The sequence below is a fragment of the Arachis hypogaea genome, chromosome 18 (genome assembly GCF_003086295.3).
Source record: "Arachis hypogaea cultivar Tifrunner chromosome 18, arahy.Tifrunner.gnm2.J5K5, whole genome shotgun sequence".
NCBI lineage: Eukaryota > Viridiplantae > Streptophyta > Magnoliopsida > Fabales > Fabaceae > Arachis > Arachis hypogaea.
In genome coordinates, this window is record NC_092053.1 from 100,592,985 (window position 1) to 100,619,101 (window position 26,117).

General features: G+C 37.3%; 2 protein-coding genes and 2 long non-coding RNA genes across 7 annotated transcripts; all 4 read left to right on the top strand.

Moving 5' to 3' along the window:
* Positions 1 to 11,749: 11,749 nt before the first annotated feature.
* On the top strand, positions 11,750 to 12,148 carry LOC112770196 (disease resistance protein RLM3-like). The gene has a single exon (XM_025814595.1). The coding sequence runs from the start codon at positions 11,750 to 11,752 to the stop codon at positions 12,146 to 12,148; it is 399 nt and encodes a 132-aa protein (XP_025670380.1).
* A 554-nt stretch (positions 12,149 to 12,702) lies between these two features.
* LOC112769212 (uncharacterized) lies at positions 12,703 to 13,355 on the top strand. The gene is made up of 2 exons (XR_003186400.2): positions 12,703 to 12,842; positions 13,115 to 13,355. It is a non-coding gene; the product is annotated as an uncharacterized lncRNA (long non-coding RNA).
* Positions 13,356 to 15,014: 1,659 nt separating this feature from the next.
* On the top strand, positions 15,015 to 23,757 carry LOC112771458 (uncharacterized). Of its 3 annotated transcripts, XM_072225955.1 has the most exons (5): positions 15,015 to 15,588; positions 15,706 to 15,912; positions 18,625 to 18,664; positions 19,044 to 19,275; positions 22,589 to 23,757. In XM_072225955.1, exons 4-5 carry the CDS (start codon positions 19,263 to 19,265, stop codon positions 23,575 to 23,577), a joined length of 1,002 nt encoding a protein of 333 aa, XP_072082056.1. In that variant the 5' UTR covers positions 15,015 to 15,588; positions 15,706 to 15,912; positions 18,625 to 18,664; positions 19,044 to 19,262; the 3' UTR covers positions 23,578 to 23,757. The 3 variants fall into 3 exon arrangements, 2 of the variants coding, with proteins under 2 accessions (XP_072082056.1, XP_072082055.1); XM_072225954.1 differs by lacking the exon at positions 18,625 to 18,664 and having other exon boundaries at positions 15,020 to 15,588; XR_011876758.1 differs by lacking the exons at positions 18,625 to 18,664; positions 22,589 to 23,757 and having other exon boundaries at positions 15,020 to 15,588; positions 19,044 to 19,348.
* Positions 19,900 to 20,547, top strand: LOC140181692 (uncharacterized). 2 transcript variants are annotated; one of them, XR_011876760.1, is made up of 3 exons: positions 19,900 to 20,029; positions 20,160 to 20,269; positions 20,364 to 20,547. It is a non-coding gene; the product is annotated as an uncharacterized lncRNA (long non-coding RNA). The 2 variants fall into 2 exon arrangements; XR_011876759.1 differs by lacking the exon at positions 19,900 to 20,029 and having other exon boundaries at positions 20,130 to 20,269.
* Positions 23,758 to 26,117: the final 2,360 nt, after the last annotated feature.

The window sequence follows — 26,117 nt, forward strand, 5'->3', positions numbered from 1 at the left end:
CTTGGTGTATTAAAAAGGTAGAGTAAGACCCAAAACCTTTGAAAAGTCATTTTATGCGTAAGTCTCAAATCATATAGTTATTTATAGTCTTAATTTCAGAGATTATTTTATTAAAGATAATTAAGGCAAGTTTTGATTTATTGAACTTGAGATAAGTTATGATTATTATCTAATACGATAATTATTGGATTATTTTCTATAATTATATTATAAAGTTGACAGTTATGAAATAATAAGGATTTTATATGATTTGGATTAGATAAGTAATATTTTAAATATTATTACTGCTATTTTGGAAAATGAAGAAATTAAGTATATTATTTCTAATTTTTAGATTTGGGCTTTTTATTGAAAATAATTTGTAGAATTGATGAGTAAATAGTATTTTTCTATATACAAATAGTGTTGAATTTAAATTGGGTTTCAATTACTACATTATCCCCAATTTTATTTGAAATTACCAATTTGCCCCTAACCCTAACTTTCAAAATAATGAAACCCTAAAGCCTTCATCCCAGCAGCTGAAACCATGCCTTGCCCCCCTTTCACCCACGGTTTCCCCTTCCTCCATGAACAAAGAAACAGAAAACAAAAGAAAGAACGGAGGGCCGCGGAGGGGAAGAGAAAGAGGATTGCGCCGGCGTGCTGGGCTCACTGCCGTCGCAGTCGCCGTCGCGCCTTGCTGCGGTCAGCTTCACCGTCGCGTCCTGCCATCCTTGCCACTATGGAGCTGTTCCGATCTGGACTGAGGGAGAGAGATTGAAAGGAGGCCGCTGCCCAATCCGCGCCACCGTTGTCCTCACCACCACCGCACGAGGAGCTTCCATGGCCACTGCTGTCAAGCTCGCAGATGGAAGAAGCAGGGATGACGCGAGGAAGAAAGGGAGTCATCGCGCTCTGCCACCGCGAGCCCTGTCGCACCCTGCGCCACCGAGGGTTCCGTCCTTGTCAGATCCGTCACCGTCCAGCCATCGCCGTCCTTCTCGCGCCGCAGACTAGCTCGCCGCCGCTGCAGTGGCGTTCGCACCGCCGCTTCTGTCCTCACCGTCATCGTCACCATCGGTGGAAGAGAGAGAGCTCACGTCGAAGACTGGAGGGACGTGGTCTGAGTTGCTGCTGCCTCCGTCGTGACTGGTCCGCCGGCGCCACTGCTAGGGGTTGTCGCCGGCCTACGCGCCGCCGCTGTGTTCCTTGTTGCAATGCCGCCGCTGTGTGCCGGGGAGAGGGAAGCCGCCGGGTCGTACAGAAGAGAGGAGGCATAACCACGCCCAGCCACCACCGTTTCTGCCGCCAAGAAACCCCGCTGTGCCTCTGGTTGCCGGGAAACGGTGTGGTTGCTGCGGGAGGTCACCGCCGGAGCTGCTGCTCCACTCTGCCGGTAAGGGTTTTATTTGAAGTTTCTGCCCTTTTGCATTTCGAGAAGGTTTTAACGCTGCGTAGTCTTTATAGTTGATCTACCGAAGCTTTTGGCCGCCACCGGAGCTGTTGCCGGGCCGGCTCGAAATCGCAGCTGCTTCGTGTTGTTATTCCGGTAAGAAATTATGTTTCGAAAGCCTTACGTTAGTGTCCCGTACGTGTATTAAAGCCTTTACGGTATTAATGTCCTTAGAGTTTAGTAACTGAGGTTGCTTGTGGTAATTTAGAGCTGTTTACGCTGCTGCGAAACGTGTGGGGCTGTGCTTTGAAGCTGCCTTTGATTTCGGGTTGAGACGGAAAGGACTCTGTGAGACGTTTGGATTATGGAATTGCGTTTTGAGGTAGGGGCGCTTTCCAAAAAACTATAGTTTATTATTGGAATTATTACATATGGGTACTGATGCGAGATATTGTGTATTGGGTGATTGTATCTGCCTTATGTATTATTTGATTGACTCGAATGACTATGGATGTTGGTTTGGCTGAATTATTGTGTGGCTTGTGAAATGTAATGTTTGAAGTTGATTCTTTAAAGATTTGAAATGAGTTTAATCCGCTGAGGATCGGTTTGAACTGAGTCAATTATTTTGATGATGTGAAAGATAGAATACTCTTGAAATTCAGCCTGGGTTGCTTTAATTGATTTGGTTTTGATAAATGATTTATTGCTGAACCGATTCTTTAAGGCTTTAGAAATGAGTTAAACCGGTTGATATTGAGTTAATTTTTGAAATGGTTTCCTTGAGATATGCCACTGAGGCGACTGTTGGATTTAGCTTGCTTTTGAATTGATTTCTGGTTTTGAACTGTTGAAAAGGAATGAGAAACGGTTTAGTTGGGACCCGAACCGGGTGGCAAAAGTCCAAGTTTTAAGGGAGGTGCTGCCGAAATTTCTATAAAATCCGAGTCTTCATCGAATGTTGTCTGGAAAAATGATGAGTTAAAGACTTCTACTATTTTATTTGAATTATCAAGAAAAGGATGATTCATGCTTTTGAAATGAATTATTAAAGAGGAAATTGTGATTTAGTCTTGCTTCTTAAGAAAGGCATTATATCTCTTTCAGGAGAAAGTTATTTAGATGAAACTTATGTTTTAAAGCTATTTGAATGTGAAAAGGGTTTATGCCTTTGAATTTGACTTGGGGGTTTCAATTAAAGAGTTTTAATGATTTTGAAAGGACATGACTGTCTATTGGCAAGTTTCATTTTGAAATGTTTTGAGAAAGGTTTTAAGTACTCCTTGAATTCTAAATTCTTGCAAGACAAACAAATCTTGAACAGTTGAAACGTTCTAGAATTTATCATGGGGGTTGAAGTTGGTTTTGCTTAAGTAAAGGAAACGGCTTTGAAAGAAGTAAATGATTTACGTGACTCGATTTGGCTTAGATCCTATTTATTACTCAAATCGGAAAGCCAAGGTTTTAATGATTTAAATGATTTTGGCGAAATGAGTTATGTTATTCTCCCCTAAAGACTTGGGACTCTGCCGAGAAACTTTTGTTATAAAATCCCATTGTTGGATGGGTGATTTTGAATATCTCAAAGAGGCTTTTAACTTGCCATGACTATGGAAGTTTTGGAAAGAGAATGCCGAGAGTGGCATTGTTTTAAAAGGGGAATTTACCTTGAGTAAAAGTGGCTTATGAGCCTGAGATGATTTGAGAAATGAGATCCTTAAAGCCAAGGCTGAAAAGAGTTGAAACTTGATTTCAAAGTGAAATGAATTGAGAAAATGATTTATGGCTTAAATGCCGATTTCTTAAATCTGATGATTTTGAATGGTGGAAGTGTTGTTTTATTATGAGCCAGAATGGCTATGTATGATTATGAATATTGACTGGTTCTGGATTGAACCGTGAGCCGGAATGGCTGTGTGTGATTATCAATATTGGCTGGTTCTGGACTGAACCGTAAGCCGGATGGCTGAGATGGATGTTGATCCATGGATGAGAATGAATGCATGTATATGCTGAATTATTGATAATTGTGATTTTTGCACTTCCACTATTGGAGATGAGGGTTTCCCTGGGTAGTAGCAATGGCTAGCCACCATGTGCTCCAGGTTGAGACTCGAAACTCTGTTAACCCAATGTCGTAAGTGTGGCCGGGCACTGTGAAAGGCCCGGATGAGCTCGCCCCCATAAATATTCACCAGTGATGGTGATGGATAAATATTCACCAGTGAGGGTGATGGATATGGATCATGATTATGATCAAGTTTATGATGAGTATAACTCGAGTTGGGGATGCACGACAGAGGGACAGTCCAATGGTTAGCTACCAGGACTTGTCGGGTTGGCTCTATAACCGACAGATGATATCATCAGCCACTAGGGACAGGCATGCATCATATGCATTTGTGTGACATTGGTTGGGTGTGCATATTATACTTGGTTTGCCTATGTGATTAATTGCTAACTGTTCTACTTGTAATAACTGCTTGTTTGTGCTTGAACTTCCTATCTGTGTTTGCATCTGGGACTCTGTTGGATTGTGGTGATTGGTTGTTGGTTGGATTGTTTGGGCCTAGGGCCGTGGTTGGAAAGAGATGAACTGATGGTTGATTTCGGTTTTGTGTTTCTGGTTTGGGATAAAATTATGAAAGGCTATTTTGGTTCCGCATAGATAAACCATTTTGAAAGGCTTTTGAGTTTTTGATAATTGAACGGTTCTTCTTTCTGAAAAGATTTCCGACTTTACTTTCATTGTAAACCGTTGTTTTTGAAAAGAGGCATAAGACGGTTATGAATCACCGGTGCGGTTATCTTCACGTATCCTATTACAGTAATTCCCAAAAACCCTCTACTGAGAACCCTTTTGAGGATGATGTTCTCACCCCCTACATTTTTCCCCTTTCAGGATATGGGCGCAGAAGTCACGAAGAGTTTACTTTGTTATTGAGATGCTCTATGTTGCTTTAGATTATTATTTTGTACCCTCGCCTTTATCTTGATATATTCTGTAAGAGGGATAGGAATTGTATTGGATTATGCTTGTAATAATATTTATATATGTATGTATATATACATGTATGTACTCTTTATGAGTTTCTGTAAGTTGTATGGTATGTATGGATGTGCGTTGTATAGCAAAAGTATTTTTGGGAGCGGTATTGCGGTTTAAAGTTTCAAAAAGGCTCATATTTTAGTATTAAATAATATAAGTGTCGTCGTAATGTCCGAGCTATCAGAGTCGCGCAGCCGGAAGTGTGAGCTTTGGTAGTTAGGGTGTTACAGGTAGCGCCAAACTTGGGCTGAGCCAAGTTTGGCACCATCACCCCCGTATAGAATCTACCAATTTCTGTGTTCATGAAGTTAAACTTGGAAAATTCTAAGTTTGACTTCAGTTCTCTTTAGCACTAGCGCCAAACTCCAAGCTTCTCAAGTTTGGCTACAAGTCCACGCCATGCATTCCTGGGAGTAGGTTAGTGTGGCGCCAAACTTGGAGAATCCCAAGTTTGACACCATTGAGGCCGAACGAACTGGAGAAAAAGGGTATACTATTATATATCATTGAAAAGCTCTAGAAGTTAACTTTCCAATGTCACTAAAATCACATCAATTGGACCTCTGTAGCTCAAGTTATGTCTGTTAGAGTGCAAGGAGGTCAGGGTTGACAGCATCATCCACTTTCTTCCTTTTCTTCTATAAAACTCCGTCAAATCCATTCGAATACTACCTGAAATAAACAGAGTTGCACACAACTCAAAGTATCATTCATAGTTGCTAAAACAGTATTTAAATCTTGATTAAACTTAACAATTTAAGTGCAAATTCACTAGAAAAGGATAGGAAGGATGCTCACGCATCACGACTATGTCACTCAACACTTAAAACTGTAAGACTTGCACTCACTACTAGAAAACTAGTTATTACAGACGAATATTTCCGATGAATTTTATCCCACGGAAATACAGACGGAATTTCAGAGGGATTTTTTGTCGAAAAATAAAAAAATGAATTAGCATAAATTACAAACGGAAAAGAGAATTCGTCGATAATTCTATCAGAAAAATTAAATTTTTTTGTGGGAAATAGTTACAGATGGAAAATCCGTCTGTAATTTAAAATTTTCCATTAGAAATATTGAGTTAACCTTAACTCAGATCCTATCCTCTCGATCCATTCACACTCCACACAAATCGCCGCCAAAGAGCTTCTTCCTCTCTCCGTCCAACGCTCTCTCCATCGCTCCGTCCACGATCTCATCACTAACCTCAGTAATGGCCATTCGCTGGTGATTCTCATCCACCGGTTCAGGTATGGTTTTGCATGGCTTTCAATTTTTGAATTCTTCTCATTTGAAATCGTAATGGAGACTTGCGTCCAAGAGCTTCTTCTTCCCCCGCTGTCGCCGCCACTTGCGTCTCCTCATCGCACGAGTTTCAGTCACATCCAATTCGAATCAATTAAACAATGGTCACCGTGGCTTCAACTTCCTCCAGAAACCAGACGCCGTCCTCCTCGTGCTCCTTTTCCTACCCCTTCGCTTCATACACCTCTGCCAATTTCGCTCCCAGAGCCTCCCCCTCGTCCCCACGCGCTTCTCCTCCTCCTTTGGCCACCACCGGCATTTTTCTTCCATCTCTTTGCCATCGTATCCAACATCGTCATCCGTGAGATTCTCCTCGGAGCAACCACTAGGCTCCCCCGGGCAACGCTCCACGGCTATAAAGAGGTATACTCTGATTTTATGATTCTATTGCTTAAGGCTCAATTTTTCTGTGCCAATCTTAGGTTTATCAATTTTTCTTTGCAGTTTCTATCTTCTCAAAACAACTTAGGGTTTTATTACAGAGATAGAGATGGCAAGCTTGCTGTGAAGGAACTCCAGTCCTCTGATTCCATTAGATGAATATATGAATATTCGCTTGCTGTTATTGATTTTGTTCATAAGTCTAAGTTATAATTAATTTCCATTAGATGGACGGTTTTTAAGTTTCTTATTGGTTTTCTTAGCCAACCATACATCTATCTTGGTTTTGCGCCATTCATAGTGATTGAGTGCGATCTAAGTGTTAAAATTATGGATCTGATTCAATTGTTATTCACCTTGTTCTTCTTGTGCTAATAAGATTTTGGTACTTTTTATTTAGTTAAGTCGGAACTTTGCAGAGCATACTCTTTCGGTGCGTCGACCTCAGCTGGAAGACCGGCAGTTTCGGTTTGCTCTGCGGTAGCAGTAGTACCTCTGCCGAGAAAATCCGCAATTCGAACACCTATGGTTGTTCCTCCAATTGATCTTCCTTCCAATTGGAACCGAGAGAAAAAGTTGTAAGCATTACTTACTTTCCCCAGCCGTACTAATTATGATTTGCAGCTATTGGAATTAAACAAGGTTTCATACGTTTTGTAGGCTTGTAGCATTTCCAGGTTTAGCCATTAATTAATACTATAAAGCTGAATCATCATAAATTTTAAAGAACTAGTGGGCTAAGACTCTTCTAATACTTCAGTGGCACTTCTATTCAGACTTTAACGGTGCCAACTGCCAGCTTCCCTAGTAAGTAAATTTCTGAAGTTTCTAACTTCCTTTGATAATATATATAGTTTCCAAGTAGGTAGTTTTTGATGTTTCAGACTATTCTATGTCCCTAATAAAAAGTAGCATGTTGTGTGATGCAATGAGCTGCATACTTGTTCCTGGACCAGGATTTCAGTAACTATGGGTAAGGCTGCAGCTGCAGGGCTAGTTTGATGTTGCAGCTATTTTGTTCTGCAATGTCCAGTATTTAGAGTGCTATAAATTGAGTTTTATGTCTCGGGTTTCCTAATGACAAGGAATTATCAATAATAAATTACATTTCATTAGGTTTGACCTTGCTTTTGTAGTCTTTGATAAATTTGAAAATTGGATCCATAAAATATTTGGAAGTGTTAAAATAGAATTAGATGCAGCATCTAGTTATTAAAACAACATCAGTTAAAAATTTAAAATACAGCTACCTTAAGAACTAGTCAGCCGTATAGATAAATGATAGATATGTCATTAGATAAGCTTAATCATATATACTAAATTATGATCGCTTTGAAAAGATGGCATTTAACGCTGTAAACTTTTGTTGAGAAACAAAGGAGGCCAATCTATAATGACTCAATGTTATTTTTATCAAGGATGAAATGAAGAATTCTCTTACTAGTTTTGCCTCCTTGTACACTTGGGATAAAAAAAGAGGTCAAGCCATAACTCACTTATCTTTTGTTGACTGTCGGCTATTCTTTTCCTTTTCATTTTTTTGTCAAGTGGATTACAAGTGAATCTTATAATCTTTATACTGGTGCTGATTTGGTAATTCATACAGTATATGCTTTGAAGCTAATTCATCTTTTATTTTGCAGCTGAATATTCTACAAGAGGAAAATGAGGTTATATTAGAAAAGGTGGTGCTCTTCTGGCCTAACAAAGTTGGTTTTAAACTCAAATTATGTGATATTTAACATATCTGCTTGATTATATTAACAGTAAAGAGTTGCAGAGGAAAAACGCCAAGAAATGGAGGCGAGAGCTAGGAAGCTTGAGAAACAAGTGAGGGTCCCCCCTCCTCTTCTCCTTTTTCCAAACCAAAAAAAAAAGATATTAACTGAGCTTTGAAACCTAATAATATTAATGTATAATACCATTGTTTATATTAATGTATACCTGCCTTGCCTCTTCTCTTGCTTCTCTTCCACTATCACTTGATTAACTCTATGTTAGTCATCAGTTTCAAACAAATATTTTTATTTATATATTTTATTATTTTATTACATGTTTGATTTTGCAAGGTATGAGACTTGTTTGTGCTTTGATTGTGGTGATTGTGTTGCTGAATTCAAAGAAAGGTGAGAGCAGAAAATCAAAGATTGCAAGAATTCATTTGAGTACAATGCTATAAACTACAGAGCACATAATGCATCATTGTAAGTCTGCTAAGAAGAAGCTACTATGATTCTATGATATGATGTTTGACAAACTTGCAATTATGTAGTTTAAGTATGTCTTTTGCATTGCAAATTGCTATAGTTTATTTTCCTTTTCATCTTCTACGCCACTCTCTCTTGAAGTATTAAAAATTTTTCATACTTGGACATCTTCTACCCAGTTTTCATCTGAATTCTGTCTTTTAGTTGGTTGCAGAAATTATAATGACATTCAATTATGCATGATATTCCAGTTGACTCTTCCCTTAGCTATTCCAGTAATAGCATTTATGTATAGCTCCAAGTACACAGATAATCTCATAGACATTTGTAATGCTTTGGTTTTAATTTGCTATATTTAGTGTTTGCTAACTTTGTTGACTGCCATCATTGCCTTGATGAAATAGCAGTAGGAATAGGAAACTCTAAGAAAAGAAGTAAACTCTTATGCCATTCGCAGCTTTATATTTTCTACCAAAATGAACTTTGGTGGGTACCTTACATAAATTGTATAATTGAATATATGGGAAAGGAAGATGTCACTCCATTTGTTGGTCACACTGCTAATGCCCTATATAGTGGACGCTTAAGGACTTTTTCATTTGAATAGAAACTAGTGGTATTTTCTTACAACAGGGTGGATTTCATGTAATGATGTAGCCAGTTTGATAGGGATAGGGATAAGATAAAGGGTCAAGTATTAAGATATTCTGTTTGATTATGAAAAGAAAAATATAACTCTTATCAAAGATGCACTAATCAAGATGAGGTCAATAATATTGGGCTTATCATAGTTCTATACCATGATGCTGTTGCGTTGTGTTGTGTGTTGCTAAATTTTCATTTTAAGGCTTATGTGATTGTGTTGAATGTAGAACATTGGACAAAACTATTTCAAACTTGGAGATGGAGTTAGCTACTGCAAAGGCAGCTCAGGAGTCGATTCGCAATGGCGCTCTTCTATCAGAAGAATACACTAAAGTTTATGTTTTCAATACATGATAAATTTAGTATGGTTGAACAATACACTAAGTTTAGGTTTTGAATTATAGTTGATGTATCAATACACTTTGTTGAGGTGTGGTTGTTACTTATTATTATAGTTGATGTATCAATACATTTTGTTTATATTTTGAATTATATTAACTTGTTTGTTTATATTACTTTTCCTTTAGTTTGATAATACGATGAACTTGTTTAAATTTACATTTATATTGTATGAAATCAGATTTATTTTGCAATGAAAAAGTCTATAAAAATACTGTTTTACTTTACCAACAGATTTACAGACAGAAAATCCGTCTGTATTCAGAGTGGAAATGCTTTCCCATCCAATTACCGACGGAAAATCTGTTGCTAATTACCGACGAAAAGTTCGTCAGAAAATTCGTCTCTAATTACCGACAAAAAATTCGTCGAAAAATCCATCTATAATTACAGACAAAAAATCCGTCAAAAAATCTGTCTGTAATTACCGACGGAAAATCCGTCGAAAAGTTCAAAGTTTCAGGGAAATGGATGAGAATTTACAGATGGAAAATCCGTCGGTAAATAATTTCCGACGAGACTTTTACAAAGGGACAAAATCCGTCGGTAATTTCGTCGGTAACCAAAAATTTGTCTGTAATAAAGACTAAATATGTCTGTAAATCTGTCTTTATTCATCCATTTTCTAGTTGTGGCTAAATCAATGTAATATTTCTTTCAATTATAATACCAAGTCTAATTCAATTCTTCAAGTGTGTGAAAGTTGTGCAAATGCCAATATACACAAATCTCTTTTTCCAGATTTCATTGCTCTTTTATAGTTTGTGTTCTCTGATATTTGGGGTTTAGCATCTTTAATTTCTCATTTAGAATTTCGTTATTATGTTGCTTTTATTGATACTTGTATATATTATGTTTGTGCTTTTTTATTAGTTAATAAGTCTCAAGTTTTACTATAAGAAAAATAGCAGCATTAATATGAACAAACTCAACGCATTAATAAGGAATATTAGGCAATGATTACTAGAAATATATGTATTTAACAAAAATGGCGATTCTTGATTCATCATTGGATAGTGACAGTGATTTGTCACATGATTTGTGAAGGTATGTAACCCATGGATAAACATATAGCTTATCTCCCTTTACTAACTTACAAATTTGATTTATTTAGAAGTTGAAAGAATTGTCAATGCAAGTTCATGTGTAGACTTGTAACTCACTCGGACACACTTAAACTATTTGAGAGAGATCAGCAGTGTTAGTTTTTTTAGTTTCTATACCTAAAAGCCTACCAACAAACTGAGTCTGAGTCTCACTTTGGCTCGGTATCCATAAATGAAGCTCAATTAGCCCCACATTTGTTAAGATTATTGTTTGGTGGAAAGAAATAAAAAATTGTGTTAAAAGGTGAATTTTCCATAAATCTATTAATAGCAAAAAGCAAAAACAACAATCTAACGATGAAAAGGGCTAATTGATTCCAATGAAAAATCTCTTGAAAAGTGCAAATAGTTAGTGTGAGTTTCCTTTTCCTAATTCCCAGAAAACAGAGGATTTATTGTGCAAATAGTTAGTGTGAGTTTTCTTTTTTGATTGAATAATTTCAGATTAATAGTTTCAGATTCAGTTTTCTATCATTTTTTATTGTGCTCATAATTATATTTTTGTTGTAGGGATTGGATCAAGAGAGTGAGATTCCATCACCAAGAGAGTTAGGAAGTAGGTCCTCATAGTCTATACTTTTTTCAGTCCTTATGATGCTAAACTCATTTGATCAGAACATAAATAAGTTATCATGGTAAGGTTTTTTTTTTTTCACAAAGTTAAAATACCTCTCCAGGTTACTGCCTTGTCAAATGTTGAAGCCAAGAAGAGGTTTGAAATTTTGGAAGCAGTTAGTGGCACAATGGATGCGAATCTTCGTTACTTCAAACTGGTAGACATTGTGTTTGTATATATATCTTCTGCAACATATTCTTTGTCACCGTGCTTGTCCTAAGTAAATTTAACATAAAAGAGAATTCAAAAATATAAGACTTCAAAAATACATATGATACAAGATTAGATAGTTAATGGCATGCAAAAATTTAACATAAAGAGAATTCATTCTAACTTCTTTGCAATTGCAGAAAGAGTTGAAAAATGATCCCAAAAAGGTTAGTTGAAGTGGAAGCTGACTTTTGACTTTTCTTATTGACAGTTGACTATTCTTGCTCAAACATAAACTCTATTCCACCAACTAACTATTCTTATTAACACCTATTTCCAATAGAATTTGTTCTTACAACAATTACAGCATGCTTGTTAGTAGCGACAATAGCCAAAGACTCAGACAAATCTCATGTCCACCAAGAATGGCTAACCAGACACTGCCATCTATGGCTACTTCACCGTCATCATTTTCTTCCAAAAAACACGATGTTTTCATTAGTTTTAAAGGCGATGACACACGCAACAACTTCACAAGCCATCTTTGTGCTGCTCTTAACCAAAGCAAGATATATACAAGTCTTCATAGACAACAGAATCTCCAAGGGAGATGAGAACTCTTCCTCAGTCTTCAAAGCCATAAGGGATTCCAATGTGTCTGTGGTTGTTCTGTCAAAGGACTATGCTTCCTCGACATGGTGCATGCATGAACTCAACAAAATACTCAAGCAAAAGAGACATGGTAAGGGCCACATTATGGTACCTGTGTTCTATAAGATTGACCCTTCACATATTAGGAAGCAAATTGGCACTTACAAGAAAGCATTTGAGAAACATGAGAGAGATGTCAAACACAACATTCTGCTGAAATGGAAAGCTGTTCTCACTGAAGTAGCCAATTTAGTTGGGTAGGATTCACAGAATTACAGGTAACAAATCTTTCATTCATTCTTTGTTTCTTCTCTTTAGTTATCTCTATAAATATGCTTGTGGTGCCATTCCTTTATGCATGATAGGACCGAATTGGAACTTGTTGAGGAAGTTGTCAAAGATGTTATGCAAAAATTGAATTGCATATATCCCCCTTTGAGATAAGTTAAATTTCGATTGTATGGATTGATTATTTTTATACTTTGCTGCTGATTATGCAGCTTGTTACAAGTGTTTTTTCTTGTTAGGTTTGTAATATGGAATCGAAGCATAGGGTTAAGGAATCGAAGCATCTGGTGGAAATGGCGAAATCTATAAGTACACTTGGAAAAGTACCTTTTCCTCCTCATCTTGATAAGAAGGCAAGTGTTTTTTCTTGCTCGGTTTGTAATATGGAATATAATAATTGATAATCTTGAGAAATAATAAAGAAATAATCTTGGAGTTATCTCATATGTATATATATTACTACAATGTTCAAATAATATAGATCTTAGCTTTTATATATATATATATATAACAAAATGGAACAGGTTCCAAAATATATAGCAGAAAAAGCACCTAAAAATCTTCGTGGAGGACTTGCAACAACAAACCAGCTTCTCATTGTGATTTGGATCGTCAGTCTCATTCTTAATAGGAAGTGTTGTAAATTGGAGACTACTAGCACTAGCAGGTAATTAAGTAACAACATCATTTAATTTATATATACAAATCTTGCTTTAAAATAGTCTAATTCTATTGGCTTTACTTGAAAATTTTGAAGGGTTAGCACTTTGCGTTTGCTTGTTGATTAGTTTGTGTTTCATTACAGAATCTCCTAGATAGCTGGTAATAATTAATTAGGCATAATAATAATAATAATAATAATAATAATAATAATAATAATAATAATAATAATAAGCTATCAAATGAAAATTAATTAAAATGAACATGATTTTCTTTCAGGTAAAAGTTGGGCATGAAAATAAGCACTTTAGAAGCAAATAATCAAGATAAAAGAAGGATTGGAGCGAGGACAGAGATTATCATGACAAAGTGCACCAAAAGCTATGATGGAGATTTTATGTATTAAGAGCTACATGTTAAGACATTTATAATTAAAAAATTATGTTATGTTAGATACTTTATTTGTATAAGGGTTATTACTTTTGATTTTTAATACTAAAAAATAATATATTATGTTTAATACATTGTTTATGAGTTATATAATATTTTGTTTATGAGTATTGATTTTCTGTTATTGAGAAAGTTTAATAAAAAATTTATTTGTTTAATGCGATAAAAATGACGGTTAAAATTTGTCTTTGTAAAAGATAAAAAAATGTCACTTTTATCCACTAAAAAGGATGGGTTGTAACTGCCATTTTAAACATGAAATGCCATTTTAACTTAGTAAAAATGGTGGTTTCAAAAGTCATTTTAACTAACTAAAAATGCTGTTTTAACCAACCAAAATGCTGCTTTGTCAAGGTAAAAATGGCGGTTCATAAACGTCGTTTTAACCAACCAAAAATGCCATTTTCATCCTGGAAATAATGGCGGTTTGAACTGCCATTTTAACCAACCAAAACTGCTGTTTTAACCCTGGAAATAGCGGCGGTTTGAACCACCGTTTTAACTAACCAAAAAATGCTGTTTTATTTGGAAATAATGGCGGTTTGAACCACCATTTTAACCTATCCAAAAATCACCGTTTTAACCCAGGAAATTGTGGCAGTTTTATAAAAACCGCTGTAATAACCAGAATGGCGCCCAGAATCACGTCATTTTCTAAAACCGCCGTAAATACAAAAAAAAGCTGCCATTTTAACCAGATTTTTTTGTAGTACTAGCTTTATTGTAGATGAGATGTTTTCAAATTAAGAGGTTAATTGGGACTAGAAATTAATGTGGTTTAGTTGTTGAACCAATTACTATTTAACTCTTATCAGTAGGGTAGGTATTAAAATTTCAAATGTTCCAAATGCCAACAAGTTATTGTAACATCCCGCATTTTTGAAAATCTAATTATAAATAAATTATGATTTTATCTTATTAAGTTTAAACTTTATAATTTTAGAAATTATTTTGTTAGAAATAATTAAATAGATTTGGAGATAGTTTTATTTCGAATCAATTAATATTTTTAAGTAATCTAATTATAATGGAATATTTTGTATAATTTTAGTAATTGAAAAATAAAAAAAGAATTGTATAATTTAATTTAAGTAACTATTATCCTGAAAAAAAAAAGTTACGATTTATTTTATTAATTTGATATCTTATTTTATAAATTAATTAATTAATAGTAATTAAATTAGTTTTATTAATATTTGGAGTTTAAGTTGATTAATATTCTTATGTAATTTTTATAATTGGTTATTTCAAATGCTTTGGAAATAAAATTTAGTAATGAAAGTATTATATAATTTAATTTAGGTAATTTCTAATATGAATGAATTATGGTTTATTTTATTAGTTTGAACTTTAAGAGATTAATTTATTAGGAATGATTAAATGGATTTTTATAAATACTTTAAGTTTAAGTAATTTTATTATAATTAGATATTTTGTAAATTGAAATTAAAGTTTCGGTGATAGAAAAATAATAAAAAGTTATATCATTTAATTTAACTAATTAGTATTGAGTTTAAACTGTATTTTATAAAAATGTGATTAATATGTTTATTTTATAATTTAAATTAGAAATAATTAATTTCACTTAGCAATATGTTGATAAATAATGTTCTTATATATTTTTAATAGAGTATATTTAATTTTAAAATTACTCTACTCTTCAATTTTATCAAAATATCTATTCATATCTATCTATGTTCTTTTATAAAATCCTAATTTTAACCCTAATATCATAAATTCCTAATTTATAACCTAAATTCCCAAATCTACAATCAGAAAGGGAAAGAAAGGGCACGGGGAGCTTAAGGGGGGAAAACAGAAGGGAAGAAAGAAGGAAATGGAGAGCAAAGGGAGAGGGTGACGGAACAGAGAAGAAGAGGGAGAAGTGGATCGTCATCGGGGAGGGAGGAGACTGCCGCCGTCGTGAAACATCACTGTGCGCTGCCATCGAGTACACGAACCAGAGGGAGACGTGAGCAGTGACTGAGAGGAAGCTCCGTCCTCGTTGCCGTTCCATAGTCGCTGTTGAAGCCAACCTCGTTGTCGTCGAATCGTCGTTGCTGAACCGCTGCTGTGCCGCCATCAAGTCTGAGTTGAGGAAAGGAGACGTGGAGTCGGCGTCGCCCAGAGAGAAACGCGAATGGCGAGGCGAAGCAGAACGCATGGTGGGAAGGCTTTCCTTGCCACTGCCGCCGCCGGAATCATGAACCAAGGTAGAGGAGAAGGCCGTCTTCCCCGTTGCTGCTATAATCGTCCGTGCTGCTGCCGGTGCTTCCTTGTTCTGTTATTCCTTTCTAATTCTTGTAAGACATTCTTGTTCTGAACCTCCACTTGACATTTTTGTTTATTCCGCTGCCATTTTATTAGCCTTACTCTTGTTCCAATTTAATTTAGCCCCTGTTCCACCCCTGAATTTCCAGAATTATTACTCTACCCAATATGAATTCATTGTTTTGCTCACTGTCGTGGCCAACTCGCGTTGCTGCTGCCCTGTCAAAGCTGTTGTGAGTGTTGCTAACATTGGCGGATAAAGGATGAAGGAGCTGCTGCATTTTGGGTGCAGCCCAACCTGTCATCACGCCACAATTCCGTCTTCGGTTTCGGTTTCTATGAAATTCGACATTGAGGTAGGGGGTTTAAAATGATTTCAATTTAAGAATGCCTACAAGGTTTATTGAATAACTGCAAATAGATTTAATAGCTGTGAGTAATTGATTGATTATGTAATTATTGAATTGTGGCTGAAATTGTGATTGGAATGGTTGAGATTGTGATTTGGAATTGTTGATTTGTGATATTGATTGATTATGTGGATTGGGAATTGCTTGATGACTAATTGTTGAGAATTTCTGAATTTTAATGGTGGAATTGGTTTTGAGGGGTTTTGAAGGGTTGGATTTTGAATACTAAATAGATTGCTGAAAAACTGATTTTTGAAATTAAAAGGTGACTTTGGAAGTGAATCAGTTATTCAACGATAATCGAAATAATATAAGAGCAAAGGCTGAGTAAAGTATAATAAAAGTTGTTGCTGGGACTCAATTTTGAGAAGTTTGAATTAATTATAGAACTAGTTATAATTTTTCAAAGTTAAAATGTAAAACTTGATTTTCTGCATTATTTTTAAAGGAAGCCAGAAACTTTGAAAAACTATAACTATTTCTGTGATTATTGGAATTGCGTGGGACTAAGTCCGGATTGAGCTTGGGGATATAGGGAACTGGACTGCTGAATTTGAGACTTTTTTACTAAGTTTATGATTTATGGTGAATTTTTGAATCATGGATGTCAAAACTGGTTTTTCTGCAGAACGTTTAACGCAGCAGCAACTTGATTCCTCTATTGGAAATTATGCAGTTTGAATTTTGAAATGAAACCAATTTTAAATAAAACTTTATTCCTATTATTTTAATGCCGTAAAATTTCAGAATAATTGGACTTGTAGTTTTAAAGATATGAATTTTTGAAGGATGGTGCATTATGCAGAAAAAGCCAGATTCTGTTTTCTTAAATTAGTAACTTTGGGAGTTTATAACTTTTGATCCTGGATAGATATTGAGATACAACCAATTGGAGGTGAAAATTAAATATGTTTAGTATATGTGATTTAAATTTCAGGATTTTCCATGTTTTAATAAGTGAGTTATGGGACTTGAAAGAGGTTGTGTTCAATGATTTGTAAAACAGAATTCTGCAGAAAATTACCTAACTTCCAAGCTACGTAACTCCTTCATTATAAATGGTATGACCCTGGAACTAATTGAGAAAGAAATTTGGATGAGTTATGTTTAACCACATTAATTTTGAAGGTAGTTGGATTTAATTTGGATTTTATATGAAATTTCAAATGTTGTATGGTGCTGCTGTCTTCTGGTTTTAAAACACTGCAGAACAGTCACGGTTTTGCTTATATTCCCGAAGCTATAGTCAGCAAAAAATTATGATTTTTGATTTAATAGAAAGCTTAATCCGAGACGGTCGTATGGATATAAAGTTTGCGCAATTCCAAATTCATTTGATATTTTAAAAACAAAATGGAAATCAGGCTGCCAAGTTGTGTTGGTAATTATTTTGGATATGGAATTTAAGAAATAGATTTTCTATTATCAAATGTTTTTGAGAATATATTACTGTGGCAAATGCTGAAAGAGGCTGATGAATTGTTGAGAAAGAAGGAACCCGTAAGGGTGGATAAGTCCTATTTTTAAAGGAGATTATGTCCAAATTTTTATAAAAAATATAAGGACTTAATCAAAATAAATATTCAAGGCTTATTTAATAATAATAACTTCAATAATTCTTTTAAGAAAAGAATATTTGATCTATGAGATTGTTGGCAAGGGCGTGGGTCTAGTCCCGCTTGCGAATTTGTAATTATGAAAGAAAAAGGAAAGAGTAAAGTACTTATTGTATGATTATCTGTTGCTTGAGGCAACCCAAGATATATTATTTATTTGTTTGTTGCTTAATGCAACCCAAGAGATGTTTGTTTATTTATCTGTTGTCCTGAGGCAACCCAAGAGTAATTTTTCGTTCCCAAGAGTATATATTTCCTGCGAGTAGAAAGCAGAGGCTGTCTCAATAGAGCTGCTAATAATTATATGCGCATTTATTTGAACAGAAAATCGTATCCGGAAAATCGTGAACTCGTGACCGGATAAATGTCGGGAATGCAGGTGCTAACCGACACATGAGCTCATGGCCTGTACTAGGACTAGACATTCATCATATGCATCTATGTGACATTATTTGGGTGTGCATATTGTAATTGGTTTGCCTAAATGAATAATTCTGTTAATTGTTAATTGCTATATTTGATATAATTGCTCTTGATTGTGTTTGAACCTCATTACTTGTGTTTGAAATTGATTGGCTGGATTGTGGTGAATTGGGTGTTGGTTGAATTGCTTGGGCCTGAGGCCATGACTGGTTTGTGTTGGAAGTCTAGTTCTGTATAAAGTATCTGACTGGTTCAGCATAGACTTAATGAACCTATGCTTGGAGTAGGATGATCATTTATACCGCGTAGGTAACTTCTTTTATGTTATGGTCTAGTAAGGTATGAAAAATCAAACTGGTTCAGCATAGACTTAATGAACCTATGACTGGGACAGGTTGGTCATTCATACAGTCTAGGAAACTTTTAAAAGTTTTACAAGAAAAATATGGATTTAGGATATTGAGTAATTAACTAATGCTTTTAAAGAAAGTTAGTTTCCTTTTAGATGTCTATGAACGCAGTTAACTATTTGCGCTTTATTCTTTACTTTCACGGCATTCTCGACCTCTACTGAGAACATGTGGTTTGGTTCTCACCCCCAAATTTTTCACCCTTTCAGCGACAGGTTTGAAGACGCAATTTGAAGCTGCGAGCGATCAGTAGGCTTTCTTTATGGTTTTAATTGCTTTCATAGAGTTTCCTCGCTCTTGTCCTTTGAGATTTTATTTTACATAGATGGGTAGGTTTAGTATATTGTATGAGTTTTATTTGGTCTCTTTTGTATAAGAATTATTATCAATAATATTTATGTGATTATTATTATTTGTGAATGTTTGAATTATGACTTTAATGAATAAAAAAAAACAAAATTTTCTGGCATTTTCTTAAAACTGAAACGCGAACTCGATACAAAGGCTCGATAATTAAGTAGTTGATACTAGAGAAGGTTACGTAATGTTCTTCCTAGTGGAAATACCCTAACTTAAGCAAGGTATTTTGCTAGACGGGACGTTACAGTTATTATGTCTTATTTTTCAGGATTTACAGGAAGTATGCTGTCTTCAGCAAATTATATGCGTGTACATTTGTTGTGAAAATCATTGTCACCTCTTTGCTTGTTCTACTTCTCCGGTGGCAAAAGAAGAGGGAGGAAGTTCAGCTTTGAATGGAAATAAAAAAATAAGAAACAATTAATCTCTGCTTTTACGTAAGCTCTTCACTTCCCATTCAAATTTCCTCTGGTTATCACTCTTCTCCATGATTGTTGAAGGTAACTCCTCTGATATACTTCCTCTCTGTTTTTATTTTTTTTTAACTTATCAAGTTAACCAATTGATTCAAAAGTTTTAATTTTTTTGTTTAGATTTTAGTATTTTTCATGAATGATTGGCTTATCTAGCATGTGGGTCTTCACTAATTTCTCTAAAAAGTTAGCTTGAGCTATCGGTAAGATATATATATATATATATATATATATATATATATATATATATTGTAAAAAGTTATTGATCTATTTATCGGTTAATTCAATCTAAAAGGTTGTATAATTATGCATGTGGTACATTGTGTATATTTGATTTTAACTAGATTGGTGTAGGAACTTAGTTTGTGTAGTTTAAGAAGTGGTAGTGTGTGGGGAATTGCATTATTAGGTCTGGGGTCAAGTGGTGTTGGTAGTTGTTATGATTAATCTATCTATAACTATAGCCTGGTTGAGCTAAGTTGGTTTCATTTTATGGGTTATATTTGGTTTTGACCTCTATGTTGACTTTGCAGTTTCACCCTTTTTGTGAAATGTTGAATGTAACGAAGTGTGAAAGTGGTGTTGATCAATGTGGGTTACGCCTATAGAGATACAAAATGATTAATAATTGTGGCACTTTTCAGAATCTTTTTGTTGAGTTTGAGTGATTATGTAATGATGTCTTACTTGTTGTTTGTGTCATTAGACTATTAAATTAGGAAGTGATTGGATTGCATGGAGAAACATTATAGGGATTCTGCGCCAGCTCATGGTGCCACAGGTGCTTCCTGTCACTCCATGTTTAATGCATGTGTGTGTAGTTGCAAGGACGTAGAGATTTGTCTTTAAATTAAGAAAAGAAATCCAATTTCAGCTATTTTCATAGGTTCATATGGCATTTCCTTACTTAGTGTTGGTAGAAATCAAAGGTGAGAAGCAGCGCATGGAGGATACCACGCAGTACTGCTACATTTCCTGCATTAAGTGACATTAGCTTGTTCTCCAGTTGGGCATGAAAAGTGTAAGGATGAGACACTTCTAGTGATATCATAGACTGGAATCACCCAAAATGATTGTTTGACCTTTTGTGTTTTCTTTATATTACCAATATACAGTAAATTTGACTGGTTCGGGACATTATGGTCAATCTGCTAATGATAACTGGCCAAATTAGGCAAAGTTCATAAAGATGATGTGGGGCAAGATGCACTTGAAGATAATAAATATTTTTAGCATAGTAGTTTTGTATTGTTCAATATTTTTCGAGTAAATAATTTACAAATAAATATTTTTAGTTAACATTTTGGAATTATGTTTAGTAGTTTATTTAGTATTTTTTTATGTTAATAACTCAAGTTTAATAAATATAATTTAAAGAAAATAGATTATAATAAAGAAAAACGGTATAAACTTGTTACGGTGGGTAACCAGAGATTAGTGGGCTGGATGACGTTGGTTGGCCCAAACGCGTGAGGGAGGTGACTATCGAGTGAACCTGAAACTCGGTGTTCCTCCGTCCGACTTGTACGTGTGGAAGAATGGGGGGTGGTACCTGCAAAGACACTCCAATGCCTAAGTTAGCAAGAGTGTGAGCAAGTTTAGAATGTATTGGACTTAGTGATACCTGAGGGATGTCAGGGTATTTATAGTGGTGAACCAATAACCACCGCTGAAGTAGTGCCACCTTTTTAGGTGGATAACCGTTCCCATATCTTAGGGAGGTTAAGATATAGCTCTATGAAGTGGTTAGAGAGTTTCTAGGGGCAGTTACTCATTCGAATGAGTGTTATCTGCCAGCTAACCCTCGTGTCCGACTTCTTTGGAGCAGGTCGTGTTCAGTACCGACTTCTGGGACGATGCTGGTACTGGGTGAGGGCCAACCCTTTGGGTTGGGCCTTTTTGCTTGGACCCTGGACCTTTATTATTGGGCCAGGGTATGAACAGTGCCCCTACTCGAGCCCAATTTCTTTTTAGGATTTGGGTTCGAGTATTTAACTCGTGTTCGTAGCCGATTTGCAAGAGGACCGACGTGATGGTTTAAGAACCGACGTGGTTTTTTGTGACCTTTTGGTTCTGACAGTTACGTCTAATCAAGCGTCGTGTCCGTTAGGGGTGTGCGTAGGGCTTTAATGGCCTTGGTAACGGTGCATCTTCATTAATGATTGCCCCGATTTTACCATTATGCCCCTAACGTTCTTATAAATACTTTCCCTCTCTTTCGTTGTTTCGTTTCTGCGATCTTTCAAATTTCCCTTGCATTTGTTCGTGCTGCGTTCTTGCGTTTCGAAGGCTTTTACTACCTCCAGTCTTGATTTCAGACTTAAAGGTTAGCTTTTTCCCCTTCTGTAACATTCGTTCTATTTGCGTGTTTTTATCTTGTAGGTACATTTGGTTTGTAGGCTTTAATTCCACACCCCTTCCCTTAGAGACCGTGTGTTGATTTTCCTTTTCTTTTGTAGGTTTCTTGTCACCCTTTTTTAAGAAAAAGAAATGGCTTCCGTAGATGCTCTCTCCCAGTGGGTCGATGTTACGGTCCTAGGGGAGGAGCCCTCAGTTGACACTGAATTTATCACCCACCTACGTACTCACTATAGAATTTGTACTTCTGAAGAAGATGAGCCGAAGTATGAGTTGATAGTCCCGGGTCCAGAAGACCGGGTTTGTTTCGGGAGGGCTGACGAGACGGCCCCTCATTTCTTTTTTATGTATGAGAGTATGGTCACTCGTTTGGGCATTTTTCTCCCCTTTTCAGAGTTTAAAATGTCTGTATTGCGTCATTGCCGAGTGGCTCCCACCCAGCTTCACCCCAACTCTTGGGGTTTTCTGAAAATTTATCAATTTATCAGCCAGGCTCTAGAGTTTCCGACTTCTCTGAGGATTTTCTTTTACCTTTTCCATATGACCAAGCCCTTCAGTGGGCTAAATAATAAGCAACAGTGGGTGTCCTTTCGAGCCATACAAGGTCGGAGGCTTTTTACCCTTTTTGACGAGTCCTTTCACGACTTCAAGAACTACTTTTTCAAAGTGCAAGCTGTAGAGGGTCACCACCCCTTTTTCCTGGATGAGCATTCTTCTCCCCGATTTCCTTTATATTGGCTGGAGGCCTCCCCCTGCGAGAAATATGGTCTAGATGACCTAAACGAGGTCGAGGCAGCCATTGTGGGGTTCCTCCGAGAAGTGTGGGGGAGGGCCCCATACTTGGATACTAAAAAATTTCTCCAGGGGTCGCCGGCCTTTGTCCAGTCACAATTAGGTAGCTTTTTGCGTTTCTTGCTTATTTCCGACTTGCAATTTCTTTTACCGACTTTGTCTGATTTTAGCTACCAATTTGTTTTTGCAGAGATGGCAAAGAAAAACGCTCAAGAGTCTTACCAGAGGGTTCAGGAAGCCAAGGCGAAGTCTCGAGCCAGGTCTGGAGGTGTTAGGACGGTTGTCTCTCCTCCTCCTCCTCCTCGGAACGTTGGGACTCCCTCTCAACCTATTGTAATTTCTTCCTCTGCTCCTTCTCTGCCACCCCCTCCCGTCCGACCTACTCCCGAACCAGAGCCAAAGAAGCGCAAGACCTTAGAGTCTGGCGCTTCTGGTGAGGCGGACGCTCTTGCGTTCGTCCGAAAGAACATCTATCCTCATGCTCGTATGAGTATGGATGATGTTTCTGTTCGGCACTACCTCACTACTGTGGTTGAGGAGAGTCTCAAGACGGCGGGGGTTTGTGGCAAACTCTTGGATATATTTGAGAAGACTCCCATCAGCTCTTTAGGGACGACCTCGAGGGTCGAGGAGCTGGAGGGTAGGCTTCGTATATATCAGGAGCATGAGAAGGAGTTGGAGGGGAAAGTCGCCAAACTGACGGAGGAGAGGGACAGCCTCAGAGAGAAGGGGAAGAAGTTGCAAGCCCAATGCAACATGGAGATGGATTTGAGGAAAGCAGCGCAAGCCAGCTACAACAGTTTGTTTGCTGATCTTGTGTCTGTAAAGAATGATTTGCTGAACGCTCGGAAGGCCTATACCGAGTTGGAGGACTCTATTGCGGATGGTGCTGACGAGGCCTGGAGGATTTTCAAGGAACAGGTCGGAGTTATTGCTCCTGACTTGGACCTTTCTCCTTTGGACCCTGATAAGATTGTTATTGATGGTGCCATCGTGGATCCTCCTGTCCCCATAGTGGAGTCTGAGTCTGATTTAAAGACTCGGGGGCAGAGGATCGTAGAGTCCCCTCCTCGCTCTAAGGACGCTCCGAGTTCTTCTACCGTTCCTCCGACTTCCTCTTCAACTCCTGCTCCTGGCGTTCCCCCTGACTCTGCTGGTGGTGATCTTCTAAAAAAGTGATTTTGGCTATTGGGGCCCGGCCTGTGGGCCCCTCTTTTTAAACTCTTTATATTTATTTGTTGGTGTTTTGAACAATTTTTTGGCCTTTTAAGGCCGTAAACAAAACAGTAATGCCCTTTTTAAATAGGGGTTTAATTTAGCGTTAAATAAATGCCCTTTTTGGATAAGGGTTTTGAGTTACCTTATGCGCGCATGCTTTTCGTGGTTCCTTTGACTCTTTGATCTTTTCTGGAAAAAACCTTTTCTTTGGGACTTGCCTGCTTTTCTGAATTTCCTTGATTCTTAAGGCAGCCTTTTTCTTAGTTTTTCCTTATCTCTTTTTGTTATTCCTAGTACTCAATTTTGTTTTATTGAGTTTTTCGTGACTCAGGCTACTTTTGCGATTCATTTAAATTTTACTCGGTTTCGCATTCCGCCTTGTGAGTCGGACTGCTCCCGAGTTTATCATGATCGACTTCTATAGCCTCTTTACGCCGACTTGTACCTCGTCGTTTTATCCTGACGACCATCTAGGTCGGTTCATGGGATTTTCACGTTTTTTCGAGCTTAAATCGGCGCGTTTCGTAGAAAGAAAAATAAAAAGGGAATTTGAAAGAGATATTTAAAATGAAAGAGATCTTTATTAATTGAGGAGGTACCTTATTGCTACTAAGGGCTTTTGATAATTTATTTCCCTTAGCCCCTACTGTGATGCCTTGTTAAAAACCTTTCTTCAGAAAAAACCCTTTGATTCTGGGAAAAAATCATGAAGCTGGGAAAAGAGTACATCAGGGAGTAGAGTTTGCTTTTAACTGTAGTACCTTTTCATATTACAAGCATGCCATGACCTTGGTAACTCGGTGCCGCCTAAGTCGGTCACCTTATAATAGCCCTTCCCTAAGACCTCTTTGACCTTGTATGGTCCTTTCCAATTAGCAGCGAGCTTTCCCTCCCCGATTTGTTGACTCCAATGTTTTTTCTGATTAAGACTAAGTCGTCAGGGGTGAAACTCCTTCGAATGACTTTTTTGTTGTATCTTATAGTCATCCTTTGTTTCAACGCTGCTTCTCTTATCTGGGCTTTTTCTCGGACTTCAGGGAGCAAGTCAAGTTCTTCTTTGTGCCCCTGTATATTCCCGATCTCGTCGTGGAAAATCACTCTTGGGCTTTGCTCATTGACCTCTATTGGGATCATGGCTTCTACGCCATAGACTAGTCGGAAGGGTGTTTCTCCAGTGGCGGATTGGGGGGTTGTTCTGTAAGCCCATAGTACTTGTTGGAGCTCTTCAGCCCAAGCTCCTTTCGCCTCTTGTAACCTTTTCTTCAGCCCTGCCAAGATGACTTTGTTGGCTGCTTCGGCTTGCCCATTGGCTTGTGGGTGTTCCACCGAGGTGAACTGGTGTTTAATTTTCATACTGGCTACCAGGCTTCTAAAGGTGGAGTCGGTGAACTGGGTTCCGTTATCTGTGGTAATGGAATAAGGTATCCCATACCTTGTGATTATATTTTTGTAGAGGAACCTCCGACTTCTTTGTGCAGTGATGGTGGCCAGTGGTTCTGCTTCTATCCACTTTGTGAAGTAATCTATTCCCACTATTAGGTATTTAACTTGTCCTGGCGCCTGGGGAAAAGGACCTAACAAATCCATTCCCCATTTTGCAAAGGGCCATGGAGAAGTGATACTAATGAGCTCTTCTGGGGGAGCCACGTGAAAATTTGCATGCATTTGACATGGCTGGCACTTTTTCACAAATTCTGTGGCATCTTTCTGTAAGGTTGGCCAGTAGAATCCTGCTCGGATCACTTTCCTGGCCAATGACCTGGCTCCGAGATGATTCCCGCAGATTCCACTATGCACCTCCTCCAACACCTCGGTGGCTTTTGAGGTCGGTACACACTTTAGCAATGGTGTTGATATCCCCCTTCTATAGAGAACATTTTTCACCAAGGTATAGTGTTGCGCTTCCCTTCGGATTTTTTGGGCTTCTTTTTCCTCTTTAGGGAGGATGTCGAATTTTAGGTATTCGACTAAGGGGTTCATCCATCCGAGGTTTAATCCGACCACTTCAAAGGCTTCTAGTGTGTCTTCCGTTTTTACCACTGAAGGTTCCTGGAGAGTCTCTTGAATCAAGCTTCTGTTATTTCCTCCTGGCTTGGTACTTGCTAGCTTGGATAGGGCGTCTGCTCTGCTGTTTAGATCCCGAGTTATGTGTTTCACCTCGGTTTCTGCAAAGCGCCCCAGGAGCTCCGAAGCTTTTTCCAAGTACCTTTTCATATTTGGGTCCTTTGCCTGATATTCCCCACTTATTTGGGAGGTCACCACTTGGGAGTCGCTGTATACCATCACCTTCATAGCACCGACCTCTTCTGCCAGCTTCAATCCTGCGATCAAGGCTTCGTATTCTGCCTGATTATTTGAGGCTGGGAATTCAAACTTGAGAGAAACCTCTATCTGGGTTCCCCTTTCATCTACCAGTATTATGCCTGCGCCGCTTCCTGTTTTGTTGGAGAATCCATCCACGTAGAGTTCCCAGGTAGTTGGTTTGTCCTCTTGATCCCCTG